General features: G+C 31.7%; 2 protein-coding genes across 2 annotated transcripts; both read right to left on the bottom strand.

The window, feature by feature from the left end:
* Positions 1–1253: 1253 nt before the first annotated feature.
* On the bottom strand, positions 1254–3167 carry LOC114169317. Its single transcript, XM_028054425.1, has 3 exons — positions 2920–3167; positions 2171–2665; positions 1254–1914 (listed from the first exon to the last, which is right to left on the bottom strand). Exons 1-3 carry the CDS (start codon positions 3005–3007, stop codon positions 1394–1396), a joined length of 1104 nt encoding a protein of 367 aa, XP_027910226.1. The 5' UTR covers positions 3008–3167; the 3' UTR covers positions 1254–1393.
* Positions 3168–6562: 3395 nt separating this feature from the next.
* LOC114169316 (protein OBERON 4) lies at positions 6563–11584 on the bottom strand. The gene is made up of 2 exons (XM_028054424.1): positions 8198–11584; positions 6563–7466 (listed from the first exon to the last, which is right to left on the bottom strand). Exons 1-2 carry the CDS (start codon positions 11214–11216, stop codon positions 6907–6909), a joined length of 3579 nt encoding a protein of 1192 aa, XP_027910225.1. The 5' UTR covers positions 11217–11584; the 3' UTR covers positions 6563–6906.
* Between the last annotated feature and the right edge of the window lie 4176 nt (positions 11585–15760).

The following is a 15760-nucleotide window of genomic DNA, read 5'->3' as shown; positions in this document are numbered from 1 at the left end:
ATTATGTTACGTAGGTAGATATATGAAAAATTCTGATTGTTTCATGAGATTTCGGAATGCTGGCAGAAGATACCAAGAGTTTGTTCTGCTTTTGATTCATTCAGTATACTCTTTGCTTAGGTATCTGCATATGATTTTGCAGTTAAAATTTTTCTTGTGGGTGATGATGATGAGATTTGAAGGCAATAGGAATTTGGATGAAATAATTGCACATAGTTGTAAACAGTGATAAGATAAGTGCAATGTGCCTACTTTTTTAGGGGTATGGTAACTATTCATATGACCCACGTTGTATTCTATCTTTCTGTATCAATTATAGTTCAAGTTAGTTTGACGTTAACTCAATGATCACCTTTTTTTATGTTAGCTCTCGTTCTGAATAGTCTAAGTTTGAACGAACGTCTCACATCGGATAGAATAGATAAAGTTAAATACTATATAAGAATAAAGACTCATAATATCATTATCTTAAAATTTTGGAGTAAAAGTGGTCTCATATACCTTATATAATATAGAATCACAATTTCTCGAATAAGTATAACCGTATGAAATATATAAACCCGTAAGCTCTTGATAAACTCCTCACACATCATAAAACCTTAAACCAGATGGGTTATTTAACCAGTGAAACAGAGAAACCTGATGGTATAGACCTCATTGTGCACTTCATGGTGACAAATTCCACATGCAATTCTACTTTTTTGTTCTTCTTTAATTAGCAGAACATGGGGAATGACTCATAAATACATAGATTTATCTATCTATGCATTTGTTCATTTGACTGTATCTAAACTATTCAGAATATGAGATGTCTTTCTTGGATCTAACTTTGTGTTTCTTTGGTCACATGCTTGGTCACAAGTACGCATTTAAGATCTTTCCGTACTTCCTTTACGACGAGTCTTATGTTTTGTGAAGTGTGCATAAAATAAAATATTTGTAGCTCTGGTGTTTGATGCTAATGTCATGTTACTGATGCCTCAGCACATGCATCTGCGATCCCTTTTGATAGTTTAGGAATGCATGAAGGGAAAATAATTTAGTTGTGCTGTGTGTTCATAAAGATTCACTTCGAGAAAAATGACACGATAACAATGAGACATGAGTTCAATACACATAAGAGATCGATACGGTCTCAACTTTCTAATTTTTATTAATGTGGAACTTAGAATACAAAGTTACGCGGGTCAGATGCAAGTATCTGTATTTGAGGAAATACAAACTCCAAAACATTATCTTATGGAGGTTTGTGATGAACATAGAAATTGATCTCATTCACTTGTATTACAGGAAGAAAAGGAAAGGACAAATTCAGTCACAAGACTGGTACAATATTTTCATCTCCACGTACAATGCAAAATCTAAATATTACTGTGTTTGGTAGAAACAGTGCTTAGGCAAGAGGAGACACTATAACTTGATCAATAACAGGGCCACAAAGAGATCCGTAGTCGTGAATTCTTGTATGGTAGAAAGAGCTATAGAATGTTATTCTGGTTCTGTTTTCAATTGCTCTGAACTTGAAGCTCACACTCTTGAATTTTCCCTTTCCTTCAGATTTGAAGGGAACTTTGAGGGTATCTTTTGCTGCAAATGCTTCAACCATCATCGATCCATGACAAGCATTTTTGGCGTCTCCAACTGTGAACTTCATGTTGTAGACTTTGTTGGGAACTGTTCTGAGAATTTGGGCAATCACACTTTCCCTGCCTGCAATAAGCTCTATTGCTCCATGTCCAAATGGGACATTAAAATGCTCTGAATCTATGAACTTCACTGCTTTGAGGGATTCTATCATCCAACCAGGTAGTGGAGACACAAGATCTTCTTGTTTGGGAGGTAGCAGAACACCATTTGAAGAGTTGAAAATAGGGAATGGACCCTCCTCAAAGCCACCATTTTTAACCAAATTATCTGCAATCACATTAGACTCATGTCACACACATATATATATAGACAATATAGACAATGATATTTTGACAATTAAATTTTGAAAATTTTGTCTGATAATCTGATATGTATGTGATTTTGAAATATAATAAAATAAAAAATGAAAAATGAAAAGTTCCTTAAAAAGTCATTTTAAGGGAAAGTTATTTTTCTATATATAATCTCTCCCTGATCACGAAAGAAAAAACCAGCAAATACATAATGAGATATGATTGATTACCTCTTGTGGGCTTTGGAGGGTTGAATTGAGCAATAGCAACAGCATCCAACAGTGGACCACATGCGGGATCTTCTTGAATTCCAGGGTTGTGGAGAATCACTTTGGCAACAGAAGAAATGGCTCTGAATCCCCAAGCGAGAACATCACCATTGAGACTATAAAGGGTCTGCAGAGGAACATCTCCAGAGTGTGGAAGCACTGAGATCCTTAACATCTCATCTTGAGCACAAGTTCTTGAGGCTCCTACAATCAGAGCATACCATTTCCCAGGTTTAACCTTGATGCTTTGTGAGATGGAAGCCTCATTTCCAAGCCTCACAGCATGCACACCATGACCAATTGGGAAGTACATGCCTCCAGGTTGTGGGCCCCCAGACACATACTCAACATGACCATTGATCTCCCATTTTGGAAGAGCATATTTCCCAATGAGTCTGGTTTTCTTTAGGTATCTGGGGTCTGGCTTCTCCTCAAAGTTACCATTCTGCAAGTAAACTATCAGAAAACCAAAAAAGAAAAAAAAGTAATCAAAATCATATGATACAATTTTGTAATCAGAATTGGAAACAAAATTATACTATTATTCTCATTCTTTATCTTCATATGTGTTTAACGTGGATCATTGATTTTTTTAAAAGAAAAAATAGTGATATATTAATCGATGGCTCACACTAAATCATATCACAAAATAAAATATGAGAGTCATAGTATCATTATCCGAATGAAACGATGTCAAAAAAGAACATTACCTTCTGCTGACCTGTGTTGAACTGCTGCAGAGGTTGAAGCAGCACATAGTATGGCCAGAGAAAGTGTGAATATGAATGTCAGTGACATTGTCACCACCTAAACAAGCAAATGTAAATGTGCAAGAAGTGGGGTTGGTAAGGAAGAGAAGAGTTTTAGTGTGCAAGATGAGAAGATGAACTCTACTCCTTTTTATGGTGCAATAGCAGAGCACTGTTGCTAATAATTCTCCTCTTTCCATGCTTTTTCAATCTCTGCAGTGAGTTGCAAGTTTGTTTTGTCATATAAAATATAAGCTTAATCAAGTTTGAAGACACTCCTAAAACTATTGATTCCTTTTTAAGTACTCAACTTTTATATTTTTTAATTGAGTTTTTATTATTTATGTATTAAGAGATTTGTATGTGGTTAATATAAGAATGGTGGGATGATCAATTTAAAATAACAAACGATTTTTATTATTTTCATGCTCAATAATGAGATAATCATATTTACTGTTAACTTTTATGTTATTACCTAAAACAACCATAAGATTTTACTGTCATCATTATTGATGGACGACTTGTTATGTTTTCAATTAAAATAATAAACTGTAATATCATTTTATATTAACTACAACATATGAAAATAAATATGAAAAATAACAATTATGTCATTAATAAATTAAATACTAATACTCAATTGAAAATTTTTAATAGTATTTTTAATAAACCAAAAAGAACCAAATAATAACTCAATCTACTCAAATTTACAAATAACTTGAAATTTAGTTAAACCAAAAGTATAATTTAAAGTATTCAAGCCAATGGAATGTGAGTAACATTTGATTTATAAGTGTGTTAAAAAATATATAAAAAACATTTACCATTTTTTATTAAATGTTATGAAATAAGTACTAAGTAATTTTAGTAATCAAATTTATTTTCTTGAGCAACCAGTCAACAATATATTAAAAATGCTAAATAATTCCGAATATTTTTTTAATAATATCTTTGTTTATTAAATAAAATATTCAACATCTTTAAACATTTAAATATTACTTTAACATACTTGGTTTAATTTAGTATGTTTCTTTTAAATTTTGAAGAGAGTAATATACGAATATAAATATTATATGACATTAAGATGAAGTGAGATTAATCTCCATCCTACATTATAAACATTTAAGCTTATCTTTATTTTTAAAACGTTAAACAAGTAAAAAATTTGTATTAAAACTATGATATTAATTTAATCGTTTGACTTTTCAAAACCTAGTTTTTCTCCGTAACTCCTGCTACCGGCATCTGGTTTGGCTTAGCGATTATTTTTTTAATCATAACAAATTAAGGTACCACGGCACACCACATGCATCTCTTACTAATTAATTAAGGTAATTTTAAATCTTATTAATTAATTAAGGAAAGTAACGGCTATTTCATAAAAAAAAAATGCTACTTTTATTTAGTATTATCTCGTATAAAATCCAATGATAAAAATTATATTTCACCATTTTTACTTTTGTACTATCATATAATGTTTTTTCTTTAATATCTTATAATGCCACTTCTTCACACTGAAAGACAATTCTCATGCAATTTTAAAATATCCTTAAGTTATTATTTAGATGAATGTTCTTAAATTGTGTTTAAAAGCCGGTTATTTTTTATATATAGTAGTTCAGAGAAAGACTTACACAGTATCGTGGATATGACAACCTATTAATAAATAATATATTAACTTTAAATATACATAAAAATTAAGTTTTATATATATAGTAAAGAAGAAAAATAGAGGCAAAAAGTTCTTGATATTCAAATTTTCAAAATAAATGTATGTGATGAAAAAAATTATTTTATTTGTATTTGACGTGATATCTAAGAGAAGTTAATTTCTTAAATGTGTTAGATTTATAAGAGTTAACACGGTAATCTGAAAATGTTATGAGCATACTTTTATTTTACACATTTTATATTTTCTATTGATTAAAATTACTAAAAAAATCAATAATTTATCCTTATCCATCTCTATTTAGTAAATAATTTTTTATAAAAAACTTCGTTAAAAAATTGTATTACATTCTTCTCGTAACTAATTTAATTATGACACTCGTGAATATTAATTAATTTTTCCACCAAAGTCCGTGTTTGGCATTTAAGGGGGTGTAGGTGGCCTCTCACGAGACCTCTATGTCTTCTTTATATCATTCATTTTTTTTTCTTCTTGTAATTGTTAAGAAGACAAATAAAATTATACCTTTTTTTTCAAATTATGGGAAAATTATGAAAAGAGAAATTGCTTTTGCCCATTTTTAATTTCATTATGAATAACATTTTACAATGAAAAGTATCTTATCATAACTGTTCTATACTCGTATTTGTTGAAAAATGTATTCGTAATTTAAAATTAAAATAATTAAGGTATGTGTGTTTTTTTTTAAAAAAAACTCTCACCCTATCTTCACTTCCATATGGATCTTAGAGCCTGCTAATAGTCATCAATGGACCATGTTTCGAGTATTAAAAATACTTTATAAAGTGTTTTAAATTAAAAAGATAAAGAGTATTTTAATATGATAACTTAATTACTTTTTAATTATTTAATACGATAATAATTATATTTAATACGACAATAATTAGAGTCTGCTATATGTCACTACTTAATTACTTTTTAGTACGATAATTATATTTCTATTGTACTGATATATGTTCGTAGTTTTAAATAATACTTTGTTTGAGTTTAATTATACATAAGTTATGATAATTTCAATTCTTACAAACTACAATCATCTTTTTCTGGCCATTTGTATTTTAACTAAAACTTAAACTTATTTTCCCACAAATTTACCTATTGAAATATTTTTTTACCCAAAATTAGAACATCTGAAAATAATTATGGAATATATAATGCACAATCAAAATATGAGTACGATAATTATAAATATAAGTATAAGAAACTTCTATTTCATTCTTCGGACTTCTTTTGTGGATTATTTTTATTTTTTTAGCTAGGGAAATCCTTCATTCTAAAAACCAAATAGAAATATCTTAAGTTTTTGAGAAGTGTGAACATGTTTGTGACCCTTCTTTTGTTTTTACAGAACCAATTGTATCTTTTAATATCACACTTAAAATATTATGACTGTAATGTTCAAATTTTTATGTTTCAGATGCGCCGAAAGAATGAGTGGAGCATTCATTGAAAATATCATCCATCTTCGTCAAAATGCTTAAAATAAGAACGAGCTTATTAGGATAAATTTCTCGATGACACTTTAAAAAAGTAAACAAATAAAACAATTACAAATAAGTTTATTTGAATAGAAAGTTTTTCAACAACTACTGCGTTTTGTCAACCTGGAAAATATTATATAATTTGGTTATCATTGAGCAATTGAATCTGTTGAAAAATAAACCAAGTAGCAGATTTCTTTATTTTGGCAATGAGAATGTTAAAAGAACTTTTGAAAGTTTCTCCGCCGGAAAAAAATTACATTTCCAATAAAAAAACTCCAAAAAACACTTGCTGTAACCTGTATCCAAACAAGTACCTGATACTGATTAAGCACTGAACTTTCTGAGGTTAGAAAAGGACCTGCGAAACTACCATGAACATGAAACATCAGAAAGGGATAAACATGAAATCATGATTTGACTAGATACAACATTAATGAAGATTGAAGGTACAATAGTCACCAATGTTATAATTTCATAATCTCGTCTGCTGGACATTGTTGTAAGTGCATTTGGATGATAATCTATTTAACTTGCTTTCATAACTGATATTGTTTTCATAAGACTAATAACTGCTGTGATGACTCTACAGGTTTAGGTTTTGGTTAGCAGCTTAAAAACAAAATGAACTACAACAACAAATAGATACAACTAAGGATCAGGACTAAAGTAGCTCACACAAATAAGGTGGTGGCATCAGAACCTACAAATTTCAGGATGGGGCATAATACATTTACCTGAAAGTACTATTCTAGATTTTTTTTGTTTTTTATCTGATCACATGGCAAGGCTCATTTTAGTAGCTTCCATTTTGGATAACAGATCTTTAATGTCTGTCTCCATTCTCCTTTTCATGTTTAAATACTCCAGATGTGCCCTCTCTAATGCTTGGGCTTCTTCAAATTTTTGTTTACGAATTTCATCAGTCTCAGCCAATCGCAACTTGGCAATTCGATTGGCATATTCTTCCTCAATTTTCTCATTCTTTGCAAGGGCAATGCGCTTCAACCCTTCAGCTTCTCTTCTAGCATCATCAGCACGTGATTGAAACATTTTAGCCTCTGCCTGTTTAATTTTTACTACACTCTCCAATTCGTCAAAACAGTAGTCCTTCTGGATGCTACTCATCTGCAACTCTTGCGCAAGTGTTCTTTTATCATTCTGATCAAAGGTAGGAAGGATATTCACAGGCCTTTCTAACAGAGGTGGCTTTTCTGAATAAATAGACTTCATCCAAGCTGCTGCTTCCTGGCTAGGACCTGCTACTCCATTGTTTTCTTTAATCTGCTCCTTCCCAGCAAAGTTTGCTGTCATGGCTAATTTGGAAGAATCACCATCTGCAATCACCACATCGTATGTAAATACAGGCCCTTACAGTTCACCTTTCACAAAAACTAGATACGCAAAACCTCAAGAAAATCAATGCTCAACAAAATATAACTTAGGAAATAGCATGACCCAGATCTCATGTCTGTAATATCTTAAATTTTGCACAGATCTCATATCTATAACACCATCACATTTTCCCCAGGTTTTACATTCAGTACAAAATGATTTCCGCAAATTCCAAACATACCAGCATGACTTGCTGCAGCAAAAATAAACCACTCATACTTGAATCTTTTAGTCAAAAGTATTCCAAATCTGACAACTAAAATATTTTCATCATTGTCATTCCGATAGAAAGGATGACTTTCAGTAACAATAACGATCTCGTCCAATAATGCAAAGAAAGTAATGCTTCATATTTCTATCCTAGTTTTAATTATAATAGAAATTGGAGTACAGATGACAAGTCCTTCAGCATTGATTCGAAAAACTTAACACGAACAATATGGAACAAAGACTCTGGAAAGTTTGAGTATCTTGATTCACGTGTAATCAATATCAGATTTTCTAAATTACCAGCAGTTAACTGCAAGTTAGCAAAAGCAGTTCACTCATTACTTAATTTTCCATGTACATAAATGAGAGCTTAATGTAAACATTTTACATACAGCAAAATTTAGCCTACAGAAATAAAACAGAACAGACAAGTGTGTAATCATGAAAAAAATTTGATTCTTACCCGAAAGGAAAGACATGATGTGCCTCAAAACCTCAGGAAGATTAGACTTATTTGCCAGCCTTGGCAGCATTTGCTCTGCAATTTCATACAACTGTCTCCCTCTCATATCCTTGCTGGCAGAGAAAATTCTCTTCACATATTCAAGCTCTCTGCAAAGGGCTTCAACAGACCATTCTTTTGCAAAATTATGAAACACCTCCTTGACGAAGCCAAACATCTCAGAAGGATGGTCACAAGCAATACAGTGAAACTGCATTTCAGCCATCCCTTTTGTCCCATGCCCATTTCTAATATAAGATTCCCGTAATCCACAGTCAGTGTGGCACCAATGAAGGCAAACATCACATCCAACCCAGCTACATGTATTTGAGGCATTGTCAAACTTAGAACACACAAGGCACATACATTCCCTGCAAAAACCATTCTTCTGCGCACAAACCTTGCAATCACATTCATCTACAGGCAACTGACTTCGACATGAAAGATTCTTACACCTTGAGTTCAGAAAAATTTGAGCCAACTCAGAAGACGAAATGCTGTTGTCTAGGTGAAGGAAATGAGTTAAACCAGTTTTCAAAGCAACCAAAATTTCCAGTTGCACTCGGTGGCACTTCAATAGAACATCCAAGATTACATCAGACCTGTTCTGAAGAACTTTCTGGAAAGCAAGAATCTGCCCGTGCTTATCAGCATTGAGCATGATTTCACGAATACCCTCCTTCAGACATGCTATGGACTGTCCTGTCATTTCATGAAATTTTCTGGACATTGCATGGACAGGTTCAGAAACAATTCTTGCAATGATTGTCTCAACAAAATCAGCTCCACCCATCATAAGTTGTTCTTGTTCCTTTTGGCTGGTAGTTCGATATAGACTACCACTACTCCTGTCTCTAGCCTCCCTCTTTTTCTCAAAGCTGTAATTTGATCCAATATCATGAGACCCAACACTCTGTGGAGGAGATCTAACATCATCATGCCGTCTTGACTGCCCTGAAAACTGCTTGTGAAAACTCAATTGCCTGTCAAGTCCACCCGCAACTTTTGAACTTCCTTCTAGAACCCTGGAATGTTGACCCTTCAGAGCTTGACTGTCTAAAACACCCCATGATGCCTGAGACTGGAAAAGGGAGCCATTTCCACTAACCGAGGTTCTTTGACCAAAAGGAACTTCTTTCTGTTTGGAATCACTCTGAGACTGACCTTGCCAACACCCCTGGGAAACTTGATCTATTCCCTGGAACAAAGGGCGACTGCCAACAGACTGTTCATAGTCCACTGAGTTCTTTGTCAAAGAACAGCTTGGATTGTGATAAAATGATTGGGAACCTGAAAGGGACATTGATGCAGGAAAACCATCTGAGTTAGTGCAAAATGTATTACTTAAAGACTGCACACTCCGTGCTTGACTGGGGGATCCAGGGCCTTGTGATGTTGTTTCATGAGCTCCAGTCTCATGAGCACCAATAGGTAACAAAACGTTGGGCAAGCTAAGAGTAAGATCAAGCTGCTCCAAGTCATCCTTGTGCTTGTTGAGAACTGAGTGGTCCACTTTCTCCACTTTCCTAACTGGAGATCTGGAGAACAACTCAAATCCCCTTGTGCTTGGACCTTCTATAACATCAACAGAACACGTTGGGAGGTCCATCGATCCTCTCTCCATCCACAAGCCATCATCCGAAGAATGAGCAACATCAGTAGGAGGTGCAAGTGCAACAGAAATTCCTTTTCCCTTATCCTTCACATTGTTGGCCACACCCTCCATTGTCACTTCTCTGTCCACTTCCTTGGGGACTTCATTTTCTGTTGACAATCCATCATTTAACTCAGGTTTGACAATATCCGTGCTGGTTCCGAGATCTACACCCTTGTCCTCTTTAGACTCGTCTTCATTCAACACCAGCTTCTCCTTCTCCACATCCCCACTCTTCTTTGTTTCCTCCTCGCACCCAGCACCGACATCCAAACACTGCTCTCTTTTATCGTCATCACCATTCCCCACAGAACCAAGTTCAGTTTCAGTAACAGCCATTTTCTCAGTCGGATCCTCCTGGACATCCGGCATCTCATCAGCCTCTTTCTCTGCATCCTTAACCTCAAAACCAACCTCCTCATTAGGTTTCACCTCTTCCTTAGTCGACAACTCCTGTCTCTCATCCATCAAAGCATCAGTGTCATCATCATTGGGGTGGCGTTCATTCTTCTGAACATGCCTCTCATCAGTCTCCAAAGTAACAGATGGGGGCAAGTCTTCACTCGCAGGAGCAACCATTTCCGTTTGGGGTTCAGGTTCAAGCTCCCCTTCTTCCATCTCACTACTACTCCCACTCTGAACCTGCTGCAATAACTCCTCTTCAGCTTTCTTCACCTCAACACTCTTGGACTGCTCGCTCTCCGAAACAGAATCCTTAGACCAAGTGGGAGACTTAGACTTAGACTTGTTGGAGTTACCCTCTCTGAAGGGTCTGGGAGAAGAAGATCTCTTCTTAGATTGCTCGCTTTCAGACACAGAATCCTTGGACCAAGACGGAGACTTCACATCCCTCAAACCCTTCGGCGAACGCACCACCCTCTCCCTTTCATCCAAATCCTTCAACCCTCTCCGCCAAGACGACACACTCCCCTCCCTACGCGAACGATCCCTCTCCGACCGAAAACCCTTCGGAAACTGATCCCTCCGCGACCCACCGCTGCAGAAACTCTCCGACCGGTGCATTAAACTCCGATCACTCTCTCTGTACCGATCGAACCCTTTCCTCCGATCAAATCCCTCGAAATCGTGCTCAGATCGCTTCCGAACCACCCTAGAACCCTCCCGGTCCTCTTCAACAGCCCGATCCCTCTCGTACCGGGACGACGAAGATGAGACCAAACCCTTGCGCGCATTATCGGGCTTGTAATAGAAACTCCGCTGCGCCGACGAAAACGAACGGTTGAGATTACTAGAATCCTTGCAACCATTGCTATTCTTCTCGCCGCCATACGAGTGAAGATCATCGCTCGACCTCAATCTCTTCATACTAACAAAATCACCAAAACGAAGTCTAAAATCGCCGTCGTTTATCTCAACCAGATGAATCTGAATAACTCCAACAAGGTTCGTCCCAGACTCATGGAGCAGTAATAGCAACAACAATAACAGCTAGGGTTTCGGAAACCCTAGTTCGATAACGATAACGGAACAGAGAAGGTGCTTACAAGGTAAACAAGAAGCAAAAGCGATAACGTAAAAATAAGTGCAGTGATCGGAACAAGTTACCGGTGAAGATATTCCGGCGAATGGTGGCGGTGCGGCGATGTATAATAATAAAGAGAAGAGAAGAGAATGGGAAAAAGGAAAGAAACGAAAAAAGTGAAGGTTTTATTTCAGTCAACGCAGTTTAACACTGAAGAGAGAGAAGAAGAAAAAGAAGAAGGAATTGGACTTTGATACGCAAAGTGCGCACAACGCACTCCTCATGCGTGGAGAGGTGGGACAGCGAAACGGAACAGCAAGGTGCGCACTGCGCATATCCAGCGCATTTTAGTGGTATTATAAAAATAGGAACGCACTTGACTTGTTTGTACTTTGTACTGTTGTGGTTGGACTGATTTGAATTGCATGTGTTGGGTTCACCAATTCTGTGTGTTTCCTTTTCTTGCACCGTTCGTTGTCTGACACGTGTTACTCTTATATGTCTTCCATTTCAGATTCAATCAAAACCAATAATGTCATGCATGAATAATAAGAGCAGCTGTTGTTAAATCAAACTCAAATTTAGTTGAATTTACTGAAGTTTTGTTTAATTTAGTTATACACTAATTTGTGACGGCTATTATCATATTTTATTAATCTTAAGTTTGTGATATTTTAAGTATGTTTTATAATAGTATCTGATTTAATATTAAAGAAAATATGTGTTAAATAATATGAATAATTCAAATATAATTCTGAAATATGTATAAAATATCAAATTAATTTAATAAAATTAGATTAAAATGATTAAATTTATGTATTTTGAAAGATAAATGACTAAATTTATACAAAATTTTAAAATAGACTAATTCCAAAATTTACTGAAATTTATAAAAAATAAAAACATATTTAACCCATTTTTAAATATTACATATTTTAATCAAATTATAAAAAGAAACTATGATATATCAATAGGTTTTATTTTTTTATACCAAAGAACACTATTAAGGTGGAATTTATTACAACTTAAAATTACAATTACTTTAACAAATTATTCCCTTTATTAATTGTTACAAGTAAGGAATTGTTCCATTTCAAAATTGACATCATATTCCAAATTTATCTGCAAAAGGTGTATTTTGCAATTGTGGCTCTTGAGTAAATTGGAAGTTTGAGTAACCAAGTTGGTGAAAGTTGCAAATTTAAAATTTTTTGACTATAATTGTGTTTGAAAAGCTAGCAAGTTGGTGTTTGATAACTTTTCATTTATTAGTGGAGTCAAACATAGAAACTAGTTAGGTAGCTAGTAATGAGCCTTTGGTTGAACACACCTCAACCATTTAAAACTCACACCACAAATTATTATTATTATTATTATTATTATTATTATTATTATTATTATTATTATTATTGATAAACATATAAATGTATTTTTTATATAATTTAGCATGTTAAATTAATTTTAAGTCTAATAGTTTTAGTAATTTTATTATTACAATGATGGTTTGAAATTGCATTTTACTTTTTTATAATGTTATTTCAGTTTCACCAAAACAGGTTAACGTAGTTTAGTTCATCCATCTAATATTATAATATAATAATACGTAATATAAATAATAAATGACATATTGACTTGTTAGATGAAATTAAAACGTAATATAAGCAAGAAATGTTACTTATTAATATACATTATTGTAAATTTAACACAATGTATTATATTGAATCATTTTTTAATTGAAACTAAATTAAATATATTTATAAGATAAAACTGAAAAAAAAAACAAACACAGAAAAAACTATTGAACTTTAATTTTATAACTATAACATTTATATACGAGATTTAAAATATTGAAATTCCTTTGTATATTTTAATCTAAACTTGTCTTTCACTTTTTTCTATTATTGCTCATTGACAATGAGAATAAACGATTTGATAGTAAATTTTAACACTTAGACATAAATTTGTCAAGGACAATTCTACTAACACTCGTCGACTATATTATATTTTCATTTAAATAAACTTTTGAATAATAAAACTATTTATGCAAATATAATTAAGTATTTTAGTTTACATGTTAATATATTTTGCTGCTGTTTAGGAATTAATCTGAATTTTTAATATTTAAAACATTTTAATTATGATTTATGCTTAATATGGTTTGAGTTGCCTTTACATTTTCTTTAACTCATCAACTTTAACAAGTTTATTAAATGGGTTCTTTAAAAGAATCTGTATTTTTATATTTCGTTAAAATTAATTACTACCAATTTATCATCATTGTTTGATAAAAAAATACTCTGTGTAAAAAATATCTTATTAGTAACAAAAATTAATTATTTATTATAGTTACAAATTTATATATCAATTTACAAACTAAAAATTAATTAAAATAATTTTAAAATTGGTCAGTAAATTGATTTATAAATTGGTTAATAATATTAGTTATCAAAATTTTAATAATTATAAAATTTAGTCTCAAAATTTATATGTAAATTGATCATTAAAAAATAAATTTAGAAACAACTTCTTATAATAAAAATACCTATAAAATACATTAAAATTTAAACAAAAAAAAATTGTTGAAAAATATAACACGTGTTTTTAACAATATTTCACAAACATACACACATATATTAATTTAATTGTGTGATAGCTAAAAAAATAAAAACCAGACTGTATCAAATAAATTTTATTTTATTGATATTAGGAAAAATCTAGATTTTTCTAGTTTAGATTACGAATTATTAAAGAAATAATTACGAATAATGTTTTACAAAATAGATTAAATAAGTTTAGTCAAGGCTCATTGTGTATTTAGTTTACAAGAGTATGCTACTATATATTTTCTATTTCAGTTCTTAATAGATGTGGTATACAATGTTTTTTTTTTTATTATAAAGATTACTTCTCGTAATGAATCATGTGAATTTTAAAATTGATCTATTTTGAAATTTTTGATCAATTTAGTCATTTATATTTTGAAATACGTGAATTTAATTATTTTAATTAAATTGTTGTTAAGTTTATTTAACATTTCAAACGCGTTTCATAAAAATATTTAACTTAACATTAAAGAAAAATATATCAAACAATATAAACAAATCAACTACAATTCTGAAGTGTGTACGAAATATCAAATAAACCTAACAAAATTATATTAAAATAATTAAATTCACTTTAAAAAATAAAAGACTAAATTAATCTAAAATTTTAAAATAAAATAATTTCAAAATTTACTGAAAATTAAGAGACAAAAAATATATTTAATCTTTTATTTAATAATTTTGTAAATTATTTTTAGCAAAAATATGCCTTTTTATTAATTGCTTAAAGTGTTGGAGCAAGTAAAAGTAAAGTAAAATAAAAAAGATATTAAAGAGAAAATGGTCGGAGAATTACTTTTATAGGGAATGATAGCGTGAACGTGATAAAAGCTGCCATCATTTGACTCTTGTACATGCTTTTGACGTCACGTGTTGACGCTTATTTATTTGACTATTTTTATTCGCTGTGCCCGGTTTCACTTTATCTTTGTATACTTACACTCGCAGCCCCATCAAAACCGTTCGTTTTTACTCGGAGATAAATTTCCATAGAGCTTAAAGTAAAACAAGTTTAAATACTCTTGATCTCGATTTGCAAATGCTAAATTATTTTTGGGATAAATGTTAAGAAAGTATTCACAAATTTATTTTTCTAATGCACCGTTTGTTCATATTTGTTGGTGGTAATTAATGATAAACAATTAAATACAGTTTAAAAATATTAATTTGACTTAGTTAATGATTTGGTTTATTATATTTAATCATATTCTTATTTTTGTTACTTAATTAAGTATTAATATATTTTAAAATAAGTCAATTTAATATGTTTTATCAAATTATTGTTAATAATATTTGAAAGATGTGAAATTTAAAATTTTGAATGCTTTAATTTATCACATAAGTCATTTTAGATTTTAAATTCTAAACATTTTCTAAATAATTTAGTATGTTTTATGTTTTGCGCAAAAATAAAATAAAATTGATTAGAATTAACTTTTCAACGTAAAATAGTTTGATTTTTAAAATCAATCCAAAAAGTAAAATATTTATGTTAAATGAGAAACAATTAATTATTATTTTTGAAAGATAAAAAATTGATTCAGCTAAAATCAAGTATCTGATTAATTAGTACTTGTAACCTCAAGTATAAAGATGAAATTATTAACTATTACAAATAAATTTTAGACAGAAAATAACATAATGTTACTGAACAACCGTTAAGGTTGTTATGTCAACAGTTGATAGTATAAACACAAGTGAAAAGAAGAATGAAATTTTGCAATGAAAACTGCGAAAGCTATAAAAAAAAGGTATCTTTTTTTGCCCTGGTTGTTGTTCCTTCA

Source organism: Vigna unguiculata, chromosome 11 (genome assembly GCF_004118075.2).
Source record: "Vigna unguiculata cultivar IT97K-499-35 chromosome 11, ASM411807v1, whole genome shotgun sequence".
NCBI classification, from domain to species: Eukaryota; Viridiplantae; Streptophyta; class Magnoliopsida; order Fabales; family Fabaceae; genus Vigna; species Vigna unguiculata.
This window is presented reverse-complemented; position numbering and strand designations above follow the sequence as displayed.